Here is a 27,617-nt window from a genome sequence, read left to right on the forward strand (position 1 = left end):
ACTGTATGTTATAATGCGCAAGACTATGAAAATAAAACAAAGAACACTTTTAATAGGTTTTGTGTTTTGATTTTGATCATTCCTTCTGAGGAGTGCCCAAAAAATAACCACAATCAGTACTTGCTCCATAGATAGAAGAGATCCCAGAGGGATCTTGGCGCCCACCAAAGAATGATCTATATCTGACAAAGGAAAGATGGATCTTTTCTCTACTTTTTAAACTTTTTCAAACATACTACGGTACATATGAAATTTGAGACAGATCGCTTCAGTACCTTTTGAGAATAAGCGGTAACAAACTTCAACTATCAAAATCCAAGATGACTCCTTGGCGGCCATCTTGTTGATCAATTGGTCCCAAATCACAATATGCACAACTAGGGCCCTAGGGGAACCTACATGTGAAATTTGAGAAAGATCCATTTAATACTTTCTGAGAAATAGCGATAACAAACTTTGAATATAAAAATCCAAGATGGCTGCCTGGCAGCAATCTTGTTGACCGATCGGTCCCAAATCACAATATGCACAACTACCGCCCTAGGGGAACCTACATATGAATTTTGAGACAGATATCTTCAGTACTTTCTGAGAAATAGCGATAACAAACTTTGAATATAAAAATCCAAGATGGCTGCCTGGCGGCCATCTTGTTGACCGATCGGTCCCAAAATGCAATATGCACAACTACGTCCCTAGGGGAACCTACATATGAAATTTGAGACGGATCCTTTCAGTACGATCTGAGAAATAGCCATAACAAACTTTAACTATCAAAACCCAAGATGGCGGCCTGGCTGCCATCTTGTTCACCGATTGGTCCAAAAATGCAATATGCACAACAAGGGCCCTAGGGGAACGTACATATTAAATTTGAGAAAGATCCCTTCAGCACTTTTTGAGAAATAGGGATATCAAACCTTAACTATCAAAATCCAAGATGGCCGCCTGGCGGCCATCTTGTTTTTCCTATCAGCCTCAAAATATGTATGGCACAAATAGGGACCAAGGGTAACCTCCATATGAAGTTTGAACAAAATTCCTTCTGTAGTGCTCAAGAAATATCAATAACAAACTTCAACTGCCAAAATCAAAGATGGCTGCCTGGCGGCCATCTTGTTTTTCCGATCAGCCTTAAAATCTGTATGGCACAACTAGGGACCAAGGATACCCTCCATGTGAAGTTTGAACTAAATCCCTTCAGTAGTTCTCAAGAAATATCAATAACAAATTTCAACTGCCAAAATCAAAGATGGCTGCCTGGCGGCCATCTTATTTTTTCGATCAGCCTCAAAATTTGTATGGCACAACTAGGGACCAAGGGTACCCTCCATGTGAAGTTTGAACAAAATCCCTTCAGTAGTTCTCAAGAAATATCGATAACAAACTTCAACTGCCAAAATCAAAGATGGCTGCCTGGCGGCCATCTTGTTTGTCCGATCAGCCTCAAAATCTGTATGGCACAATTAGGGACCAAGGGTAACCTCCATGTGAATTTTGAACAAAATCCCTTCAGTAGTTCTCAAGAAATATCGATAACAAACTTCAACTGCCAAAATCAAAGATGGCTGCCTGGCGGCCATCTTGTTTTTCCGATCAGCCTCAAAATCTGTATGGCACAAATATGGACCAAGGGGACCCTCCATGTGAAGTTTGAACAAAATCCCTGCAGCAGTTTTTAAGAAATAGTGATAACAAGCATTGTTTACGACGGACGACGGACCACGGACGCAGGGCGATTTGCATAGCCAATCATCTGATGATGGTGGGCTAAAAATCTAGCTTACAACTCCAGAAATGGAGGGTTAGTGGTGGAAATAAATCTAGCTTACAACTCCAGAAATGGAGGGTAAGTGGTGGAAATAAATCTAGCTTGCAACTGCAGAAATGGAGGGTTAGTGGTGGAAATAAATCTAGCTTACAACTCCAGAGATGGAGGGTTAGTGGTGGAAATAAATCTAGCTTACAACTCCAGAAATGGAGGGTTAGTGGTGGAAATAAATCTAGCTTACAACTCCAGAGATGGAGGGTTAGTGGTGGAAATAAATCTAGCTTACAACTCCAGAGATGGAGGGTTAGTGGTGGAAATAAATCTAGCTTACAACTCCAGAGATGGAGGGTTAGTGATGGAAATAAATCTAGCTTACAACTCCAGAGATGGAGGGTTAGTGGTGGAAATAAATCTAGCTTACAACTCCAGAGATGGAGGGTTAGTGGTGGAAATAAATCTAGCTTACAACTCCAGAGATGGAGGGTTAGTGGTGGAAATAAATCTAGCTTACAACTCCAGAGATGGAGGGTTAGTGGTGGAAATAAATCTAGCTTACAACTCCAGAGATGGAGGGTTAGTGGTGGAAATAAATCTAGCTTACAACTCCAGAGATGGAGGGTTAGTGGTGGAAATAAATCTAGCTTACAACTCCAGAGATGGAGGGTTAGTGGTGGAAATAAATCTAGCTTACAACTCCAGAAGATGGAGGGTTAGTGGTGGAAATAAATCTAGCTTACAACTCCAGAGATGGAGGGTAAGTGGCAGAAATAAATCTAGCTTACAACTCCAGAGATGGAGGGTTAGTGATGGAAATAAATCTAGCTTACAACTCCAGAAATGGAGGGTTAGTGGTGGAAATAAATCTAGCTTACAACTCCAGAGATGGAGGGTTAGTGGTGGAAATAAATCTAGCTTACAACTCCAGAGATGGAGGGTTAGTGGTGGAAATAAATCTAGCTTACAACTCCAGAGATGGAGGGTTAGTGGTGGAAATAAATCTAGCTTACAACTCCAGAGATGGAGGGTTAGTGGTGGAAATAAATCTAGCTTACAACTCCAGAGATGGAGGGTTAGTGGTGGAAATAAATCTAGCTTACAACTCCAGAGATGGAGGGTTAGTGGTGGAAATAAATCTAGCTTACAACTCCAGAAATGGAGGGTTAGTGGTGGAAATAAATCTAGCTTACAACTCCAGAGATGGAGGGTTAGTGGTGGAAATAAATCTAGCTTACAACTCCAGAGATGGAGGGTTAGTGGTGGAAATAAATCTAGCTTACAACTCCAGAGATGGAGGGTTAGTGTCGGAAATAAATCTAGCTTACAACTCCAGAGATGGAGGGTTAAGTGGTGGAAATAAATCTAGCTTACAACTCCAGAGATGGAGGGTTAGTGGTGGAAATAAATCTAGCTTACAACTCCAGAGATGGAGGGTAAGTGGCAGAAATAAATCTAGCTTACAACTCCAGAGATGGAGGGTTAGTGTCGGAAATAAATCTAGCTTACAACTCCAGAGATGGAGGGTAAGTGGCAGAAATAAATCTAGCTTACAACTCCAGAGATGGAGGGTTAGTGTCGGAAATAAATCTAGCTTACAACTCCAGAGATGGAGGGTAAGTGGCAGAAATAAATCTAGCTTACAACTCCAGAGATGGAGGGTAAGTGGCAGAAATAAATCTAGCTTACAACTCCAGAGATGGAGGGTTAGTGGTGGAAATAAATCTAGCTTACAACTCCAGAGATGGAGGATTAGTGATGGAAATAAATCTAGCTTACAACTCCAGAGATGGAGGGTTAGTGGTGGAAATAAATCTAGCTTACAACTCCAGAGATGGAGGGTTAGTGGTGGAAATAAATCTAGCTTACAACTCCAGAGATTGGAGGGTTAGTGGTGGAAATAAATCTAGCTTACAACTCCAGAGATGGAGGGTTAGTGGTGGAAATAAATCTAGCTTACAACTCCAGAGATGGAGGGTTAGTGGTGGAAATAAATCTAGCTTACAACTCCAGAGATGGAGGGTTAGTGGTGGAAATAAATCTAGCTTACAACTCCAGAGATGGAGGGTTAGTGGTGGAAATAAATCTAGCTTACAACTCCAGAGATGGAGGGTTAGTGGTGGAAATAAATCTAGCTTACAACTCCAGTGATGGAGGGTTAGTGGTGGAAATAAATCTAGCTTACAACTCCATAAATGGAGAGTTAGTGGTGGAAATAAATCTAGCTTACAACTCCAGAAATGGAGGGTTAGTGGTGGAAATAAATCTAGCTTACAACTCCAGAAATGGAGGGTAAGTGGTGGAAATAAATCTAGCTTGCAACTGCAGAAATGGAGGGTTAGTGGTGGAAATAAATCTAGCTTACAACTCCAGAGATGGAGGGTTAGTGGTGGAAATAAATCTAGCTTACAACTCCAGAGATGGAGGGTTAGTGGTGGAAGTAAATCTAGCTTACAACTCCAGAGATGGAGGGTTAGTGGTGGAAATAAATCTAGCTTACAACTCCAGAGATGGAGGGTTAGTGGTGGAAATAAATCTAGCTTACAACTCCAGAGATGGAGGGTTAAGTGGCAGAAATAAATCTAGCTTACAACTCCAGAGATGGAGGGTTAGTGTCGGAAATAAATCTAGCTTACAACTCCAGAGATGGAGGGTTAGTGGTGGAAATAAATCTAGCTTACAACTCCAGAGATGGAGGGTTAGTGGTGGAAGTAAATCTAGCTTACAACTCCAGAGATGGAGGGTTAGTGGTGGAAATAAATCTAGCTTACAACTCCAGAGATGGAGGGTAAGTGGCAGAAATAAATCTAGCTTACAACTCCAGAGATGGAGGGTTAGTGTCGGAAATAAATCTAGCTTACAACTCCAGAGATGGAGGGTAAGTGGCAGAAATAAATCTAGCTTACAACTCCAGAGATGGAGGGTAAGTGGCAGAAATAAATCTAGCTTACAACTCCAGAGATGGAGGGTTAGTGGTGGAAATAAATCTAGCTTACAACTCCAGAGATGGAGGGTTAGTGATGGAAATAACATAGCTTACAACTCCAGAGATGGAGGGTTAGTGGTGGAAATAAATCTAGCTTACAACTCCAGAGATGGAGGGTTAGTGATGGAAATAAATCTAGCTTACAACTCCAGAGATGGAGGGTTAGTGGTGGAAATAAATCTAGCTTACAACTCCAGAGATGGAGGGTTAGTGGTGGAAATAAATCTAGCTTACAACTCCAGAGATGGAGGGTTAGTGGTGGAAATAAATCTAGCTTACAACTCCAGAGATGGAGGGTTAGTGGTGGAAGTAAATCTAGCTTACAACTCCAGAGATGGAGGGTTAGTGGTGGAAGTAAATCTAGCTTACAACTCCAGAGATGGAGGATTAGTGGTGGAAATTCTGTATTTGTATATTACAGTTACCTCCCTTGTGGTCAATAGTATCCCATTGCGAGGTCATCATTTTTGAGTGAAACTTGTATCATTTGCTCTAAAAAGTATGACGTTATGCTCAAAAACAGACGATGTCACAATCAATACCTACCTGCAGATACAGAATCATGACCATTCAGTAGCGTACGACTAACAGTTCCATTAGCTACTTGATCTACTGACAACCACTTTATTTACAAATTTTTCTGCTATTTCACAAGAGAACTTGAACATGATTAAAATATTTTGCATGATTGTCAATAAGAGTCCTTAATCGCAAATGTACTACATTTCCAGAATATGTTGAAAATGCTGAAAAAGCGGAATATTGTACAGGTACACAAACACAATAAGTGGGTTTCCATGTTCTACAGACAATGAGATTATTAATATAATCCAACAGATCTTCAATTAGATTAAACAAGAACATAAAAATCAACACACAAATTAGTGACCAAAATAATTTATTTTCACAAAATAAATAGAAAACACATTTTGTTTAAATTTGATTGGAGAATTTTATCACCTGATGTGTCACAGCTTAAAAAGGGATTGTAGCTAGCATATACGCGGGTTTTAGCTAGCATAAATACTGTGTCACGGCTTTAGAAGGTGGAATTGCAGCTAGTGTATATAAACTGTCACAGCTTTAGATGGTGAGATTGTAGCTAGTGTATATATACTGTGTCACAGCTTTAGAAGGTGGGATTGTAGCTAGTGTATATACTGTGTCACAGCTTTAGATGGTGAGATTGTAACTAGTGTATATATACTGTGTCACAGCTTTAGAAGGTGGGATTGTAGCTAGTGTATATACTGTGTCACAGCTTTAGAAGGTGGGATTGTAGCTAGTGTATATACTGTGTCACAGCTTTAGAAGGTGGGATTGTAGCTTGTGTATATACTGTGTCACAGCTTTAGAAGATGGGATTGCAGCTAGCATATACACAGTGCCTTTGTCTATTATATACTATTATTGAGCTTACTAAAACTGATATCGATTCAATGGCGTAAAGTTGAGGAATGTATTGAACATATTAAAATCTACATAAAGTGAACCTAACTATTACTGGAATGTAACTATATACAAAGCACCAACTACATACCTTTACTTCTAGAATATGCTCTCAAATTGTTGTCAAGAATTTAATGGACTTAATTTATTTTTAAAGTTTAAAGTTTTTGATGTACAACTTAAAGATGTACCGATAAATCTGATGTTTTAAATGTAACTGCAGTGAAAAAAACCCTTTGTTTTATAAGATTTCTACTCCAAAGGGAAGTAACTGCATAACGAAACAGCTCATTTACTGATGATGAGCTCAAAAACTGTCACACGTGACCTGGTATCAATGATATACTCTCCAACATTATAACATTAATTAGAACATTAATGCTGCAATGGTAACAAGAAACATAATATTCTTTTAACCCTAAATAAAATTAATATAAAAACATTTTAGTGAAATATACAATCTATGATTAAAATAATGTTAAATGTTTGGCAAACTTTAAAAGCAAATGATTATGGCTTAATTATCAACAGCAATAAACAAAATGATAAGTTTCATGTCAATAACATGTTAAAAGGAAGGAAGTTCTGTAGTATTGTACATGCACATTTCAATAGTTAAAAAAACACCAAATCAAAGTTTGTAATTTATGTTAATCTTTTAATCTTCCTGATCTTTCAAAACGTAAAGAAAATGCACAAATATATATATGCTTGAATTATGTTGCATAGAAGTATGCTCAACAGATATTTAAATGGATTTCTCTCTGTACATTATCTGGATTTCGGAAATATAAACAAGAAATATAAACACTACACTATGTAAACTTTCGGTGGAATTAAGAACAATAAATATTTGGTAAGATACAAATAATAGAAGTAAACGTTAGAGATATATATTTGTTTTGCTATGTAAAAAGAGATTCAACATGATAATACATGGTAAGTCATAAGACATTACCATCAACAGTTAAACTTAAGAATGGATGTAATAATAGCAACCTTGTAAGTATAACAAAAAATTAACAGTAAATCACATCAAAGTGATACCAGGTGAAAAATCAAAAACATTTTATAACAAGAGGCCCAAGGGCCTTAACGGTCACCTGAGTTTGTTTACAGAATACAAAATGAAACAAAGACATATAAACACTATATATTGGCCCAACAGGCCCTTGAAGTCAGTCAGTGATTTTATAAATTTGACTTGTTAATCTATGAAGATTATTTTATTTCATCAAATCTGTGAATTCAGAAGAACGATTTTTGAAATTTTAGCCAATTTGACCCCTTTTGCCTCACCCCTCTGGCCCCTGAGGGTCAGGTGAGGACCAATATTGATGAGATGCTATATCAGGCTAATAATTCTAACCCAGTTTGACTCACTCTCTATGAAAACTAAGCACATATTGTTCATAAATGTGTTTTTCCTATATATACCTTAGTAAATTTGACCCCCTCACCAGGGGAAAATCTGAGATCCCAGGGACAAGAAATTCACAATTCTTGTAAAAAGCTTTAAGACCTTTTCAACTATGAGAAGTATTTGATTCTATCAGTTCCAGAATTTCAGAAGAAGAATTTTGAAGTTTTAGCTTATTTGACCCCTTTTGGCCCTGCCACTAATGCCCCTGGGGATCAGCCATATAAAATTTGTTAATAGGATTCAATGGCAATTTCATAGTGATAATTCTGACAACATTTGACTAATTTCCTATTACAAATGACCAAATAATGCTCAAAATGTGTTTTCCCTATAAAAACTATAGTAAATTTAAACCCCTCCACAGAAGGAAACCCGAGACCCCAGGGCCATGAAATTCACAATTCTTGTAAAGAGCCTTAAAACCTTTCAATCTATAAAAGAGTACATGTATTTGATTCTACCAGTTCCAGATTTTCAGAAGAAGATTTTTGAAGTTTTAGCTAATTTGACCCTTTTTGACCCTGTCCTTAAGGCCCCTGGGTGTCAGTCATGGAAAATTTGTTAATAGGATTCAATGTTCATTTAATAGAGATAATTTTGACAACGTTTCACTAATTTCCTATTATAAATGACCAAATTATGCTCAAAAATGTGTTTTCCCTATATATCTATAGTTAACTTAACCCCCTCCCCAGGGGGAAATCTGAGACCCCAGGGCCATGAAATTCACAATTCTTGTAAAGGGCCTTGAGACCTTTCTATCCATGAAAAGTATTTGATTCTACCACATCAGTGAGTGGTGAGGAAGATTTTTGAAATTTTAGTCAAATTTACCGCTTTTTGGCCCCTCCCACAGTACCCTGGGGGGTGGGGGTACGTCATATAATTCACAATTTTTATTGGCCTTATGCCTTAGAAGGTTTATGCAAAATTTGATTGAAATTGCTCCAAAGGTTTTGGAGAAGAAGTTGAAAACGTAAATTGTTTATCGTCGCACGACGGACGACGACAGACAAAAGGCGATTAGAATAGGTCATCATGAGACTTCGTCTCAGGTGACATAAAAAGGTAAACAAATTATAAGTTTAATTTAAGTTGACCTTTAACTTTGGAGGATATTTCATTTCAGTTTGTGATTCTAATTTTTTAAAAACACAATGACCAACCTCTGATGACCCAAAAAACATGTGTTATCAGTGACCCCTGCTGCTTGAGTTTAAGAACTAAGTTTCAACTTATCACTTTGTGAAGTACATATAATGACACTTTTTGAAAAACAAATTAATGAGATGATATCCCTCTGGTATACAGTTGTCATGATGTACAAGTAAATGTAATGGCATTGATGGTTCCGTGTACACTTTAATATAGACACTTATTGAAATATATAACATGGATTTATCAACTAATTTATCATTTCCTATCATTTATCAACACTATATGATCAAGCACTGAATGATCAACAACTCTTTTAATTACATGCAACCATAATTATTTATGTTAAACCTAAACTCATTCACCTCAAACGTCATCCATTCAGAGCCATCAGCATTCCTTAAGCTATTCAACCCTGAAGACACAAATAGACTCTTCTAAATCAAAGACTGGACCAGTCCATTAGGGATGAATGAGTTAACATTAAGGCCTTAACTTGAATTCTCCATATGAAAGCACTAAAGAGGTTAAGGAGCCTCAAATGAGCACTTTTTCTTAACTTTTCCTATAATGCTTTTTCTAAGGAATTTTTTATAGGAATTTTTTAAAGGAATTTCTTAAAGTTGAGGAATTTGAATAAATTTGGGCCCAGTTTAATGGTTAAATGTATAAAACTAATTGCTTTTAATCAAAACAATAAGCACCCTGTTTACAAACATTAGTCATTACCAGTAAATATGGTATCTTATCAATATATTGATCTGGCATGAACAGAGACATAACACATGTCGTTATAACATTTATACATAACATGCTCAGAAAAAATTATTCCAACTCATTTATCATTAAAATATATATTTATATTGGGCATTTTTCTCCCATAACTCATAAGTTTCCTAGTAAATAATGGGCATTTTTACAACCCGTAGATTCCAAACTAAGGAAAATTGTAAAAATACTTTTTTTGGTGCAATCAAAATTTAACAAAATGATCAATTTACACCATCATCATTCATAATGGTTATATAAATGATATACAGACAATAACCTTCGCACAATCACATTGCACATCATTTCTACCGGTAAAATATTTCGATTGATTTGTTAAGCTTATCATCCTATTAATAACCACAGCAGAGTTAATTTGGATGTGCCAGGATTAGATACTGGAGGAAAGCCGGAGAAAAACCACCGACAAGCAGTCAGTAACTGGCAACTGCCCCACATGGAATTCGAACTCGTGACCCAGAAGTAATATGTATGTATATGTATGTAATAACATCTTAATTACTCTGTCAGCTGCAGCCTCATGCAGTAAAGTAACATTATCTCTAAAATATGTGAGTGGTTACAGTTCTAGTATGGGACATATTTTTTCTAAACCAATAGGTTTCTTTGTAAATGTTAAACATATTTTTTATCCAACCTTATTATCAAATCTGAGAATGCAGTGCAGGATTTCCTGTACAAGTTCTGGCAAGATAACATTTATTTAACATCTGTATCAGTAATCAAACTTTTCTCTCATAAACACAAGTTCCTCTAAAATCAAAGGAAGAAAAAGATAGTTGTGTTTGGAAACAGTGTAACTTGTCCAAATCGTATATGTCACCAGGACCAGCACATTTGGTCAGTATAGTGAGGCTTCTGGATTATACAGGTTTTCATTATTATAAATTAATAAAAATCATACCCTGGCTTTCAAATACAACTACATTTTGGTATAAACACTGTATATGGTACACATTGTGTCAATAGAAAAATAGATGATGACAATCCTTATCAAACAAATATACACACATCTATAAAATAATATCCTTGATCTGAAAGACAAGTTGTGAAAAAGCAGAAACATGTAAACTCATTCATCAGCTTAATTCATCTAAACAGTGTTTAGAAAAGTAAATATAACATTTATAGTCATATGACATGTAACCTAATGTGGAGCAATCAATCTATAATGTGTAAAGGTTTACACCATACTGGTGTAGACTCTATCTGTGACATGTAACCTAATGTGGAGCAATCAATCTATAATGTGTAAAGGTTTACACCATACTGGTGTAGACTCTATCTGTGACATGTAACCTAATGTGAGCAATCAGTCTATAATGTGTAAAGGTTTACACCATACTGGTGTAGACTCTATCTGTGACATGTAACCTAAGTGGAGCAATCAATCTATAATGTGTAAAGGTTTACACCATACTGGTGTAGACTCTATCTGTGACATGTAACCTAATGTGGAGCAATCAATCTATAATGTGTAAAGGTTTACACCATACTGGTGTAGACTCTATCTGTGACATGTAACCTAATGTGGAGCAATCAATCTATAATGTGTAAAGGTTTACACCATACTGGTGTAGACTCTATCTGTGACATGTAACCAAATGTGGAGCAATCAATCTATAATGTGTAAAGGTTTACACCATACTGGTGTAGACTCTATCTGTGACATGTAACCTAATGTGGAGCAATCAATCTATAATGTGTAAAGGTTTACACCATACTGGTGTAGACTCTATCTGTGACATGTAACCTAATGTGGAGCAATCAATCTATAATGTGTAAAGGTTTACACCATACTGGTGTAGACTCTATCTGTGACATGTAACCTAATGTGGAGCAATCAATCTATAATGTGTAAAGGTTTACACCATACTGGTGTAGACTCTATCTGTGACATGTAACCTAATGTGGAGCAATCAATCTATAACAAGTAAAGGTTTACACCATACTGGTGTAGACTCTATCTGTGACATGTAACCTAATGTGGAGCAATCAGTCTATAATGTGTAAAGGTTTACACCATACTGGTGTAGACTCTATCTGTGACATGTAACCTAATGTGGAGCAATCAATCTAAAACAAGTAAAGGTTTACACCATACTGGTGTAGACTCTATCTGTGACATGTAACCTAATGTGGAGCAATCAATCTATAACAAGTAAAGGTTTACACCATACTGGTGTAGACTCTATCTGTGACATGTAACCTAATGTGGAGCAATCAATCTATAACAAGTAAAGGTTTACACCATACTGGTGTAGACTCTATCTGTGACATGTAACCTAATGTGGAGCAATCAATCTATAACAAGTAAAGGTTTACACCATACTGGTGTAGACTCTATCTGTGACATGTAACCTAATGTGGAGCAATCAATCTATAACAAGTAAAGGTTTACACCATACTGGTGTAGACTCTATCTGTGACATGTAACCTAATGTGGAGCAATCAATCTATAATGTGTAAAGGTTTACACCATACTGGTGTAGACTCTATCTGTGACATGTAACCTAATGTGGAGCAATCAATCTATAACAAGTAAAGGTTTACACCATACTGGTGTAGACTCTATCTGTGACATGTAACCTAATGTGGAGCAATCAATCTATAATGTGTAAAGGTTTACACCATACTGGTGTAGACTCTATCTGTGACATGTAACCTAATGTGGAGCAATCAATCTATAACAAGTATAAAGGTTTACACCATACTAGTGTAGACTCTATCTGTGACATGTAACCTAATGTGGAGCAATCAATCTATAATGTGTAAAGGTTTACACCATACTGGTGTAGACTCTATCTGTGACATGTAACCTAATGTGGAGCAATCAATCTATAACAAGTAAAGGTTTACACCATACTGGTGTAGACTCTATCTGTGACATGTAACCTAATGTGGAGCAATCAATCTATAACAAGTAAAGGTTTACACCATACTAGTGTAGACTCTATCTGTGACATGTAACCTAATGTGGAGCAATCAATCTATAACAAGTAAAGGTTTACACCATACTGGTGTAGACTCTATCTGTGACATGTAACCTAATGTGGAGCAATCAATCTATAACCTAAAGGTTTACACCATACTAGTGTAGACTCTATCTGTGACATGTAACCTAATGTGGAGCAATCAATCTATAACAAGTAAAGGTTTACACCATACTAGTGTAGACTCTATCTGTGACATGTAACCTAATGTGGAGCAATCAATCTATAATGTGTAAAGGTTTACACCATACTGGTGTAGACTCTATCTGTGACATGTAACCTAATGTGGACCAACCAATCTATAATGTGTAAAGGTTACACCATATGGTGTAGACTTTTCTGTGCATTAACCTAATGTGGAGTAATCAATCTATAACAAGTAAAAGTTTACACCATACTGGTGTAGACTCTATCTGTGACATGTAACCTAATGTGGAGCAATCAGTCTATAATGTGTAAAGGTTTACACCATACTGGTGTAGACTCTATCTGTGACATGTAACCTAATGTGGAGCAATCAATCTATAATGTGTAAAGGTTTACACCATACTGGTGTAGACTCTATCTGTGACATGTAACCTAATGTGGAGCAATCAATCTATAATGTGTAAAGGTTTACACCATACTGGTGTAGACTCTATCTGTGACATGTAACCTAATGTGGAGCAATCAAATCTATAATGTGTAAAGGTTTACACCATACTGGTGTAGACTCTATCTGTGACATGTAACCTAATGTGGAGCAATCAATCTATAATGTGTAAAGGTTTACACCATACTGGTGTAGACTCTATCTGTGACATGTAACCTAATGTGGAGCAATCAATCTATAATGTGTAAAGGTTTACACCATACTGGTGTAGACTCTATCTGTGACATGTAACCTAATGTGGACCATTGGTTTGGTTTGTTTATTTTTACGTCCTATTAACATGTGGGTGTACATGTTTTACACCATATTAATGTAGACGTCATCTGTCAACGCTTTTATGTTTAAGTCTCTTATGAATATCCAATATACACCCCTAGAATTTTTTCTTATATTTTACAACTGAAGGTGCTTGATCAGTATAAAGATGTACAGATGTTAATGGTTATGGCACAAAATAACTTATGAGAATAATTAAGTATATAATGTCAGTGGTCTTTGATTAAGATCACAAAGTGATTGTAGTGTAACAACAATAAAACACATCTCATTCTTATATTGGTATTAGCAACTTTTGAATCATGATGTCCTTTAATTAGTCCTAAGGCTAGCTATAAATACATTTGTGTTGGATTCAGTGTAGTAAAAGCGATCATCTGTAGCCGAAGTTTACATTGCCATTTTTGGCTGGCATGTTGTTTCGTGACGGAAGTTTTGGTCGATCACTCGGAATATTTCCATACTCTGGCAAATCTTCGTCCTGAATAAGTCCCTCGTTCTGGTATATCATGGTGGAGGACTCCTGAGGATTCAGTATGTCTATCAAACGTTCGATGATCCGGACAAAAGCAGGTCGCTGACTGTGATTTGTATCCCAGCATGACATCATTAGACTGTACCTAAAATATGAAATTGATACTTCTATTAATTATGGATGATAATTGAAGGTTGCAGGGCGTAATCATAAGACAATACCCAAAACAAACACATAATATTTAAATGAATTGAAGCAGGTCTATATTCAATCTGATTAAAATACAGATCCTTATTATCACTACGTGTGATAAGAGGATCTGAGAAAATCCCATTAGGGGTCATGTCCAGGTGACCTTTGAAAATGGCCAATCAAATCGCTACGTGCAAAATCCAGGATTTGGTATGAATTCCACGTGGTATAAAGGTCTTCTGGACGTGACCCCCTATGGGATTTTGTCAGAACCTTCATTTAACTGAGTGGTTATAGGGATCTGTATTTTAATCAGATTGGTCTATATTTTAACTCCACAAGAATTACTGTATTTATCTGGAAAAGCAGCTTTAACTGGTAGTGTAAAAAGTAAGAAGTATCACTGATAAAAAAGTCATACTTAGCCGTGTAAGTCAGCAATTCTAAACCACATTATACACAATCACCATGCAGTGTTAGTGTATATTTTTTTATGCAATTTAGAGGTCATTTATAAGTGTGATTCAAAGTTTTATACAGTATAACTTGTCATCTGGACCAGAATATTTAGCCAGACAGGTTTCTGTATTACACAAGTAGTATTTATCATAATCATAAGAAGGAAAATGACATGTAATTAAGCCAGATTATACAGGGATCCCGATTAGACATTCAAGGGCCAGTTTTAACAAGTTACACTAAATGTTCCATAGCAGTTTACAAATCTGTGCTTTCCAACATAATAATTGATGTCACACATGTTTAAACTTCTTTGGCCCATATTTATTATTTGAAGTAATTTGTACCCTACAGACAAATGTTTGTAATAAAGGATCCTGTGAATTAAGCCCACACTGGAACATACTGTTGGTATTGCACATGCTTCTTGACCCATATTTATACTGTTGATGAATTTATTAATGACCCACTCAGTCATGATTACATAACTATATATAAAACAAAACATTGAACTTTAACAAGGTTCAAAATAAATCGTATGTACATGTATTTTAATGATGAAAATTATAAACACTTACATTCCATCCGGTACTATGTCCGGTTTTCCAAGACGATAACCATTGATCACATGATCTTTGATATCTGCGTTGTTTTCAATGTCGAAGTAGGGCAGCAGTACTCCGCGTGACATCACTTCCCACATCAGGACGCCGTACGACCACTGAAATACAGTCACTCACATCAAATTCAATATATATGATCCCTATAACTAGAATTAATTCCACACATTCAACCTCAACTGGAACAAGACAATTTGACAAACTTATAAGTACAACAACATATTTATTGTGCCAAAAGGTTGCAATCTCTAGAATCTAGAATGTAGAATCTCTAGTGGGGGACTAATTACAGTGACTGAAATATCAAACTAGAATTTACCACGTCTGTACTGCTGCTGTAGAATCCCGTCTGAAGACTGTCCTGGGCCATCCATCGTACTGGCAGCCATCTTTCTCGGTCGGAATCATACATATACTCATCTGGAAAGAGGCTCCAAGAAAAGGCTGCATCGGTTATCTTCACTACATCTCCCGGACATACACTGTATACATAGGAAAACTTGTTAATCTCAGTTGTCCCCAAAAACACATTAGGACTCATCCATTCCTTATGCTGGATCAGTTCATTATTAAGTTATAGTAGTCAAAGCTCTTTAGAAACATATGTTTGATTTCTTTAACAAATTCCTTAGATGAGACGTAGAATGGTCATTTTAAGTTAAAACTATATATTTCAATCCTAAATATCTAACGCTCTTGAGATATAGACAGAATTCTTACTGCCGTACTGCTGCTTACATATACCTGGTATGTGTACTGACTATAGAGTAAACAGCACTTACACACAGTTACGGGTAGCTATGTCACGATGGACAATATCATTTGAGGAGAGGTAGTCCATGGCCTCCGCGATCCTCTGACAAATCTCGATCAAACTAAAGGATGTGAACTCCTGTAAGAGAAAAGATATACCGTATTAACTGTTATAGCACCCAGGGCATTTGAAAAATTATACCAAAGAGGGGGGGGGGCACTTATAAGGAAACCAAATTGTAAGTTTTAGACGAAAAAAACTTTAAGTCAGCCATACTTTTAACTCTTTCAGAACTCATGGCACATTAATCTGTCACAGTAAACATTATGATTTTTACATGCACCTTTCCTTTTAAAGACCCATTATTGCATTGTAATTCACACATGAAAGGCTCACAAGTTCATGCATTATGGAATACAATACTGATGTTATAAGCATTGAAGAGGCAGGGTATTATATATTATAGGGGGAAGGGTGCTGATTATGGTAAGTATGGTAGTGAGAATATTCCGTGTGGTTATTGATACCTGTTTTCTGTCACGTAAATGTTCCTTTAAAATACGTTGGGTGGCCGGATACAGGACATAAAAGCGACTTTGGTCCACAGTGATACCACAGCTACGGTGTAGGTTTTCCTGGAAACAGTCTCGGAAACGTAACGTCTCGGCCAACCCTGTCCCTACCCATCGCGGCAAGATGTCTTCACCTGTCATCATACAGCCCAATCTTAATCTTCAAATTCCTAATCAGCTTCGGTCATGTAAGGATGACCTTCCTCATGCTATGTCAATAACAGCTAAACTTAACAACCCATTGACCCCTGGAAACACATTTGAACCGTTCGGATTCAAAGACTGGAATGGTTCATTGTGAATTTTTAGAGGTGAATAAGTTAACTAAAAATTTATTCAAGTTTTCAAATTAAGTTTACCTGAATATGCATAGTGAAAAAGTTTGTCATGACCTAACAAAACAGTTAAATTTATCAATTGAACAGATAAAGCCTTCAAGAACAGGGAGTTCATGTTAACGATGTCAGGTTCAACAGTATTGTTCTTCCTCCTGTTCCTACACACAAATTTTCCTGCTAAAATTAATTGAAGCTGTCTATAATTATAAGTGTTTCCTTACCGAAATCTTTAAATTCTCCAACTATTGTTTTGATGGTAGCATCCTGACCGATAAATGGGCCCTCTTCATATTGTCCATCAATCATGCGAATCTCAGCCCCTACAGAATGTAATAAACATCTATGAATAATTATTATTATCAAACCTGTTTATAGAGACAAGGTACAAAGAAACAAAATACACACTCATTCATATATATACAAAACATTTAACTTTGTTTCAAGACGAAGGTTTTTCATTTAGAATTTTTGGAGTGAACAGTATTATGTTTAGTGAGAAGGTCTTTAATTACCTTTCTGGGTACAGCGAAGACCCAGTTTGATGACAGAACGTTTCGACAGACTAGATTTCACTTCATCTCGTAACGTTGAATCTAATTTTTGAAGAAATTTCTCAACAATACTTTCCTCGCTTTGAACGTCGGACAATGGCACTCCTGACATATCAGTGTAGCTGTTACGGCGTGGTGGATTGGCTGTACTCTCGGCTACTATTGGTGGTCCTATGCTGTCAAACTGGCCAGTTCTCTGTGACAAGCCTGTAAATTAATGTCATAAAAATATTTAGTGTTGTGTTAAATATATTCTATAAGTAAAAGATTCTTTTCTTTAAAACTCTGGAAAACAAGTACAATGTTAATGCAAATTAAATAAAAAAGTAATCTTCTATTTATGTGCTGCTTTACAAATTACAAGAACTTTTATAAACTCTAAAAATAAAATTTATCATTTTAAAGTTTTTCAAAATTATGAAGGAGTAGAGCAGGGAATTTAATCTGAATTTACTTCTATTGATTAAAAATTAAATTGTGTCTTAGTTTATACAAAATGTTGTTGGAAATAACGTTTTTTTCCCTATTTTTAGAAAATGTTTTACAACATGCAATCTATACATTTTTAAACAAAAGCAAATCCCTTAATTGTACTATTTGGTCTCTAATAGCTAAAGCCTTCATGTCTTTTACTGAAAACAGATTAATCTCTAACAATGTATAGCAATAGGAAATATAACATGCTTCTACTGTGTAAAGTCTGTGAGACCTAAGATAAATATTTTCTAGAATTATGTCAGATTCATAACATTATTGATAGTTTTGAAATATTGTATTAACCTCAGGTTCTTGCATTCAGATAATTTGAACAGACTCTTGAAGACATGCCAAAAACTGATTTTAGTTCCAAAGGTATTAGCTTAAGCTAGCATCATGCAAAAGACCATGTCATTATTGAATCTATCTAATAGATAATGACAATCTATTTCAAGTTTAAAACTTAATGCAACAATTTTTCTACATGTGAATCTCTATACCAAATATTTGTCTAATATTCATTGATGACTGAATGTTTGTATACAGATAGTTTAAGTGTCTTAAAAATAAAAAATAAATGTAATGCAAATATTCACTATTTTGACCAAATAAGTAAATAGTGCTTCTCTGTTTCCATTCTTTAATCATCACAAGCAATTAAAATATTTAATTACCAGGAAACGTGTAATATTTCCATGTTATCAAGATAGTGATGCAATCAACTTTATTTACTGAGTATTACATGCTTAGCCAAAGACTGATCGCAAAAAGCAACTGGACGATTATATAAAAAAAGGATATAGGTGGTTAGAGAATATAACTTTGCCAAGATAAAAAAAAGATAAATCTGTTTTGACACAAGGAAAGATAACTGTGTAGCGATGCATGCCTAGATGTGACTTACTGTCCGAGTCTGACTCTCTATTTGTATAAGCCACTAAGTCTACCTGGTCAATCAGATCTGGGTCTATACAGCAAAAGAACATAAACAATATCTTCATCATTGATTGGCTGACACTTAAACAACATCCCCATCATTGATTGGCTGACACTTAAACAACATCTCCATCATTGATTGGCTGACACTTAAACAGTATCCCCATCATTGATTGGCTGACACTAATAAACAACATCTCCATCATTGATTGGCTGACACTTAAACAACATCTCCATCATTGATTGGCTGACACTTAAACAACATCTCCATCATTGATTGGCTGACACTTAAACAACATCTCCATCATTGATTGGCTGACACTTAAACAGTATCCCCATCATTGATTGGCTGACACTTAAACAATATCCCCATCATTGATTGGTGACATACTTAAACAACATCGCCATCATTGATTGGTTGACACTTAAACAATATCCCCATCATTGATTGGCTGACACTTAAACAACATCTCCATCATTGATTGACTGACACTTAAACAGTATCCCCATCATTGATTGGCTGACACTATAAACAACATCTCCATCATTGATTAGCTGACACTTAAACAAACATTCTATCATTGATTGGCTGATACTTAATAAACAACATTTCCATCATTGATTGGCTGACACTTAAACAACATCTCCATCATTGATTGCTGACACTAAACAACATCTCCATCATTGATTGGTTGACACTTAAACAACATTCCATCATGATTGGTTGACACTTAACAATTCTCCATCATTGATTGGCTGACACTTAAACAACATCCCATCATTGATTGCTACCACTTAAAAAGCATCTCCATCATTGATTGGTTGACACTTTAAACAACATTTTTTACACTGATTGGTTGACACTTAAACAATATCTCCATCATTGATTGGTTGACACTTAAACAATATCTCCATCATTGATTGGTTGACACTTAAACAACATCTCCATCATTGATTGGTTGACACTTAAACAACATCTCCATCATTGATTGGCTGACACTTAAACAACATCTCCATCATTGATTGGTTGACACTTAAACAACATCTCCATCATTGATTGGTTGACACTTAAACAACATTTTTATCATTGATTGGTTGACACTTAAACAATATCCCCATCATTGATTGGTTGACACTTAAACAACATCTCCCATCATTGATTGTCATGCACTTAAACAACATTCCATCATTGATTGGTTGACACTTAAACAGCATCTCCATCATTGATTGGTTGGCACTTAAACAACATCTCCATCATTGATTGGCTGACACTTAAACAACATCTCCATCATTGATTGGCTGACACTTAAACAACATCTCCATCATTGATTGGCTGACACTTAAACAACATCTCCATCATTGATTGGCTGACACTTAATTAAACAACATCTCCATCATTGATTGGCTGACACTTAAACAACATCTCCATCATTGATTGGCTGACACTTAAACAACATCTCCATCATTGATTGGCTGACACTTAAACAACATCTCCATCATTGATTGGCTGACACTTAATTAAACAACATCTCCATCATTGATTGGTTGACACTTTAACAACATTTTTATCACTGATTGGTTGACACTAAACAATATCTCCATCATTGATTGGCTGACACTTAAACAACATCCCCATCATTGATTGTCATGCACTTAAACAACATCTCCATCATTGATTGGCTGACACTTAAACAACATCTCCATCATTGATTGGCTGACACTTAAACAACATCCCCATCATTGATTGTCATGCACTTAAACAACATCTCCATCATTGATTGGCTGACACTTAAACAACATCTCCATCATTGATTGGCTAACACTTTATTAACAACATTTCTATCATTGATTGTCGTACACTTAAACAACATAAACAAAATCTCCATCATTGATTGGCTGACACTTAAACAACATCTCCATCATTGGTTGGCTGACACTTAAACAACATCCCCATCATTGATTGGCTGACACTTAAACAGCATCCCCATCATTGATTTGCTGACACTAATAAACAACATCTCCATCATTGATTTGCTGACACATTATTAACAACATTTCTATCATTGATTGTCGTACACTTAAACAACATAAACAAAATCTCCATCATTGATTGGCTGACACTTAAACAACATCTCCATCATTGATTGGCTGACACTTAAACAACAGCTCCATCATTAATTGGCTGACAATTACACAACATCTCCATCATTGATTGGCTGACATTTAATTAAACAACATCTCCATCATTAATTGGCTGACACTTAAACAACATCTCCATCATTAATTGGCTGACACTTAAACAACATCTCCATCATTATTTGGCTGACACTTAAACAACATCTCCATCATTGATTGGCTGACACTTAATTAAACAACATCTCCATCATTGATTGGTTGACACTTTAACAACATTTTTATCACTGATTGGTTGACACTTAACAATATCTCCATCATTGATTGGCTGACACTTAAACAACATCCCCATCATTGATTGTCATGCACTTAAACAACATCTCCATCATTGATTGGTTGACACTTTAACAACATTTTTATCACTGATTGGTTGACACTTAAACAACATTTCTATCATTGATTGGTTGACACTTAAACAATATCTCCATCATTGATTGGTTGACACTTAAACAACATCTCCATCATTGATTGGTTGACACTTAAACAGCATCTCCATCATTGATTGGCTGACACTTAAACAGTATCTCCATCATTGATTGGTTGACACTTAAACAACATCTCCATCATTGATTGGTTGACACTTTAACAACATTTTTATCACTGATTGGTTGACACTTAAACAATATCTCCATCATTGATTGGTTGACACTTAAACAACATCTCCATCATTGATTGTCATGCACTTAAACAACATTTCTATCATTGATTGGTTGACACTTAAACAGCATCTCCATCATTGATTGGTTGGCACTTAAACAACATCTCCATCATTGATTGGCTGATACTGAAAACAACATCTCCATCATTAATTGGCTGACACTTAAACAACATCTCCATCATTAATTGGCTGACACTTACACAACATCTCCATCATTAATTGGCTGACACTTAAACAACATCTCCATCATTGATTGGCTGACACTTAATTAAACAACATCTCCATCATTGATTGGTTGACACTTTAACAACATTTTTATCACTGATTGGTTGACACTTAACAATATCTCCATCATTGATTGGCTGACACTTAAACAACATCCCCATCATTGATTGTCATGCACTTAAACAACATCTCCATCATTGATTGGTTGACACTTAAACAACATTTTTATCACTGATTGGTTGACACTTAAACAACATCTCCATCATTGATTGGTTGACACTTAAACAACATCTCCATCATTGATTGGTTGACACTTAAACAACATCTCCATCATTGATTGGTTGACACTTAAACAGCATCTCCATCATTGATTGGCTGACACTTAAACAACATCTCCATCATTGATTGGTTGACACTTAAACAACATCTCCATCATTGATTGGTTGACACTTTAACAACATTTTTATCACTGATTGGTTGACACTTAAACAATATCTCCATCATTGATTGGCTGACACTTAAACAACATCTCCATCATTGATTGTCATGCACTTAAACAACATCTCCATCATTGATTGGTTGACACTTAAACAACATCTCCATCATTGATTGGTTGACACTTAAACAACATCTCCATCATTGATTGGCTGACACTTAAACAACATCTCCATCATTGATTGGCTGACACTTAAACAACATCCCCATCATTGATTGGCTGACACTTAAACAACATCTCCATCATTGATTGTTACATACACTTAAACAACATCTCCATCATTAATTGGCTGACACTTAAACAACATCTCCATCATTAATTGGCTGGGCTGACACTTAAACAACATCTTCATCATTAATTGGCTGACACTTAAACAACATCTCCATCATTGATTGGCTGACACTTAATTAAACAACATCTCCATCATTGATTGGTTGACACTTTAACAACATTTTTATCACTGATTGGTTGACACTTAACAATATCTCCATCATTGATTGGCTGACACTTAAACAACATCCCCATCATTGATTGTCATGCACTTAAACAACATCTCCATCATTGATTGGTTGACACTTTAACAACATTTCTATCATTGATTGGTTGACACTTAAACAATATCTCCATCATTGATTGGTTGACACTTAAACAACATCTCCATCATTGATTGGTTGACACTTAAACAGCATCTCCATCAATGATTGGCTGACACTTAAACAACATCTCCATCATTGATTGGTTGACACTTTAACAACATTTTTATCACTGATTGGTTGACACTTAAACAATATCTCCATCATTGATTGGTTGACACTTAAACAGCATCTCCATCATTGATTGGTTGACACTTAAACAACATCTCCATCATTGATTGGTTGACACTTAAACAGCATCTCCATCATTGATTGGTTGACACTTAAACAACATCTCCATCATTGATTGGTTGACACTTAAACAACATCTCCATCATTGATTGGTTGACACTTAAACAACATCTCCATCATTGATTGTCTGACACTTAAACAACATCCCCATCATTGATTGTCATACACTTAAACAACATCTCCATCATTGATTGGTTGACACTTTAACAACATTTTTATCACTGATTGGTTGACACTTAAACAACATCTCCATCATTGATTGGTTGACACTTAAACAACATCTCCATCATTGATTGGTTGACACTTAAACAACATCTCCATCATTGATTGGTTGACACTTAAACAACATCTCCATCATTGATTGGTTGACACTTAAACAACATCCCCATCATTGATTGTCATACATTGGTTGACACTTAAACAACATCTCCATCATTGATTGGTTGACACTTAAACAACATCTCCATCATTGATTGGCTGACACTTAAACAACATCCCCATCATTGATTGTCATACACTTAAACAACATCTCCATCATTGATTGGTTGACACTTAAACAACATCTCCATCATTGATTGGCTGACACTTAAACAACATCCCCATCATTGATTGGCTGACACTTAAACAACATCTCCATCATTGATTGGTTGACACTTAAACAACATCTCCATCATTGATTGGCTGACACTTAAACAACATCTCCATCATTGATTGGCTGACACTTAAACAACATCCCCATCATTGATTTGCTGACACTAATAAACAACATCTCCATCATTGATTTGCTGACACATTATTAACAACATTTCTATCATTGATTGTCGTACACTTAAACAACATAAACAAAATCTCCATCATTGATTGGCTGACACTTAAACAACATCTCCATCATTGATTGGCTGACACTTAAACAACATCTCCATCATTAATTGGCTGACACTTACACAACATCTCCATCATTGATTGGCTGACATTTAATTAAACAACATCTCCATCATTAATTGGCTGACACTTAAACAACATCTCCATCATTAATTGGCTGGGCTGACACTTAAACAACATCTTCATCATTAATTGGCTGACACTTAAACAACATCTCCATCATTGATTGGCTGACACTTAATTAAACAACATCTCCATCATTGATTGGTTGACACTTTAACAACATTTTTATCACTGATTGGTTGACACTTAAACAATATCTCCATCATTGATTGGCTGACACTTAAACAACATCCCCATCATTGATTGTCATACACTTAAACAACATCTCCATCATTGATTGGTTGACACTTAAACAACATTTCCATCATTGATTGGTTGACACTTAAACAACATTTCTATCATTGATTGGTTGACACTTAAACAATATCTCCATCATTGATTGGTTGACACTTAAACAACATCTCCATCATTGATTGGTTGACACTTAAACAGCATCTCCATCATTGATTGGCTGACACTTAAACAACATCTCCATCATTGATTGGTTGACACTTAAACAACATCTCCATCATTGATTGGTTGACACTTTAACAACATTTTTATCACTGATTGGTTGACACTTAAACAATATCTCCATCATTGATTGGTTGACACTTAAACAGCATCTCCATCATTGATTGTCATGCACTTAAACAACATCTCCATCATTGATTGGTTGACACTTAAACAGCATCTCCATCATTGATTGGTTGGCACTTAAACAACATCTCCATCATTGATTGGCTGATACTGAAAACAACATCTCCATCATTGATTGGCTGACACTTAAACAACATCTCCATCATTAATTGGCTGACACTTACACAACATCTCCATCATTGATTTGGCTGACACTTAAACAACATCTCCATCATTGATTGGCTGACACTTAAACAACATCTCCATCATTGATTGGCTGGCTGACACTTAAACAACATCTTCATCATTAATTGGCTGACACTTAAACAACATCTCCATCATTGATTGGCTGACACTTAATTAAACAACATCTCCATCATTGATTGGTTGACACTTTAACAACATTTTTATCACTGATTGGTTGACACTTAAACAATCTCCATCATTGATTGGCTGACACTTAAACAACATCCCCATCATTGATTGTCATGCACTTAAACAACATCTCCATCATTGATTGGTTGACACTTTAACAACATCTCCATCATTGATTGGTTGACACTTAAACAACATCTCCATCATTGATTGGTTGACACTTAAACAACATCTCCATCATTGATTGGTTGACACTTAAACAGCATCTCCATCAATTGATTGGCTGACACTTAAACAACATCTCCATCATTGATTGGTTGACACTTAAACAACATTTTTATCATTGATTGGTTGACACTTAAACAACATCTCCATCATTGATTGGTTGACACTTAAACAGCATCTCCATCATTGATTGTCATGACACTTAAACAACATCTCCATCATTGATTGGTTGACACTTAAACAACATCTCCATCATTGATTGGTTGACACTTAAACAACATCTCCATCATTGATTGGTTGACACTTAAACAGCATCTCCATCATTGATTGGTTGACACTTAAACAGCATCTCCATCATTGATTGTCATGACACTTAAACAACATCTCCATCATTGATTGGTTGACACTTAAACAACATCTCCATCATTGATTGGTTGACACTTTAACAACATTCATCATTGATTGGATGACACTTAAACAATATCTCCATCATTGATTGGTTGACACTTAAACAACATCTCCATCATTGATTGTTGACACTTAAACAACATCTCCATCATTGATTGGTTGACACTTAAACAACATCTCCATCATTGATTGGTTGACACTTAAACAACATCTCCATCATTGATTGGTTGACACTTAAACAACATCTCCATCATTGATTGGTTGACACTTAAACAACATCTCCATCATTGATTGTCACTTAAACACTTCTCATTGATGGTGACACTTAAACAACATCTCCATCATTGATTGTCATGACACTTAAACAACATCTCCATCATTGATTGGCTGACACTTAAACAACATCTCCATCATTGATTGGTTGACACTTAAACAACATCTCCATCATTGATTGGTTGACACTTAAACATTTCTCCATCATTGATTGGTTGACACTTAAACAACATCTCCATCATTGATTGGTTGACACTTAAACACATCTCCATCATTGATTGGTTGACACTTAAACAACATCTCCATCATTGATTGGTTGACACTTAAACAACATCTCCATCATTGATTGGTTGACACTTAAACAACATCTCCATCATTGATTGGTTGACACTTAAACAACATCTCCATCATTGATTGGTTGACACTTAAAACAACATCTCCATCATTGATTGGTTGACACTTAAACACATCTCCATCATTGATTGGTTGACACTTAAACACATCTCCATCATTGATTGGTTGACACTTAAACAGCATCTCCATCATTGATTGGTTGACACTTAAACAGCATCTCCATCATTGGCATGCACTTAAACACATCTCCATCATTGATTGGTTGACACTTAAACAGCATCTCCATCATTGATTGGTTGACACTTAAACAACATCTCCATCATTGATTGGTTGACACTTAAACAACATCTCCATCATTGATTGGTTGACACTTAAACAACATCTCCATCATTGATTGTCATGACACTTAAACAACATCTCCATCATTGATTGGTTGACACTTAAACAACATCTCCATCATTGATTGGTTGACACTTAACAACATCACTGATTGGTTGACACTTAAACAAATCTCCATCATTGATTGGTTGACACTTAAAAACATCTCCATCATTGATTGGTTGACACTTAAACAACATCTCCATCATTGATTGGTTGACACTTAAACAGCATCCCCATCATTGATTGGTTGACACTTAAACAACATCTCCATCATTGATTGGCTGACACTTAAACAACATCCCCATCATTGATTGTCATACACTTAAACAACATCTCCATCATTGATTGGTTGACACTTTAACAACATTTTTATCACTGATTGGTTGACACTTAAACAACATCTCCATCATTGATTGGTTGACACTTAAACAACATCTCCATCATTGATTGGCTGACACTTAAACAACATCTCCATCATTGATTGGTTGACACTTAAACAACATCTCCATCATTGATTGGTTGACACTTAAACAACATTTCCATCATTGATTGGTTGACACTTAAACAATATCTCCATCATTGATTGGTTGACACTTAAACAGCATCTCCATCATTGATTGTCATGCACTTAAACAACATCTCCATCATTGATTGGTTGAC

At 35.9% G+C, this 27,617-nt stretch overlaps 1 protein-coding gene and 1 long non-coding RNA gene across 4 annotated transcripts in view; both read right to left on the bottom strand.

Annotated features, from left to right (window-relative positions):
* Nucleotides 1-12,277: 12,277 nt before the first annotated feature.
* LOC138334307 (uncharacterized) lies at nt 12,278-13,222 on the bottom strand. The gene is made up of 3 exons (XR_011210102.1): nt 12,912-13,222; nt 12,689-12,840; nt 12,278-12,614 (listed from the first exon to the last, which is right to left on the bottom strand). It is a non-coding gene; the product is annotated as an uncharacterized lncRNA (long non-coding RNA).
* Nucleotides 13,223-13,269: 47 nt separating this feature from the next.
* Nucleotides 13,270-27,617, bottom strand: part of LOC138334308 (uncharacterized) — an 88,343-nt gene continuing 73,995 nt past the window's right edge. For 2 of the 3 annotated variants that reach the window (XM_069282946.1, XM_069282948.1), the window contains exons 18-25: nt 18,831-18,893; nt 17,411-17,656; nt 17,120-17,218; nt 16,516-16,694; nt 16,017-16,126; nt 15,554-15,716; nt 15,193-15,335; nt 13,270-14,108 (exon numbers count right to left, since the gene is read on the bottom strand). In XM_069282946.1, the coding sequence (XP_069139047.1) occupies nt 13,862-14,108; nt 15,193-15,335; nt 15,554-15,716; nt 16,017-16,126; nt 16,516-16,694; nt 17,120-17,218; nt 17,411-17,656; nt 18,831-18,893 (1,250 nt within the window). In that variant the 3' untranslated portion in view covers nt 13,270-13,861. The remainder of the gene's footprint in view (nt 14,109-15,192; nt 15,336-15,553; nt 15,717-16,016; nt 16,127-16,515; nt 16,695-17,119; nt 17,219-17,410; nt 17,657-18,830; nt 18,894-27,617) is intronic. The other variant, XM_069282949.1, reaches the window with a different exon arrangement.

This window comes from Argopecten irradians, chromosome 11 (assembly GCF_041381155.1).
Source record: "Argopecten irradians isolate NY chromosome 11, Ai_NY, whole genome shotgun sequence".
NCBI lineage: Eukaryota > Metazoa > Mollusca > Bivalvia > Pectinida > Pectinidae > Argopecten > Argopecten irradians.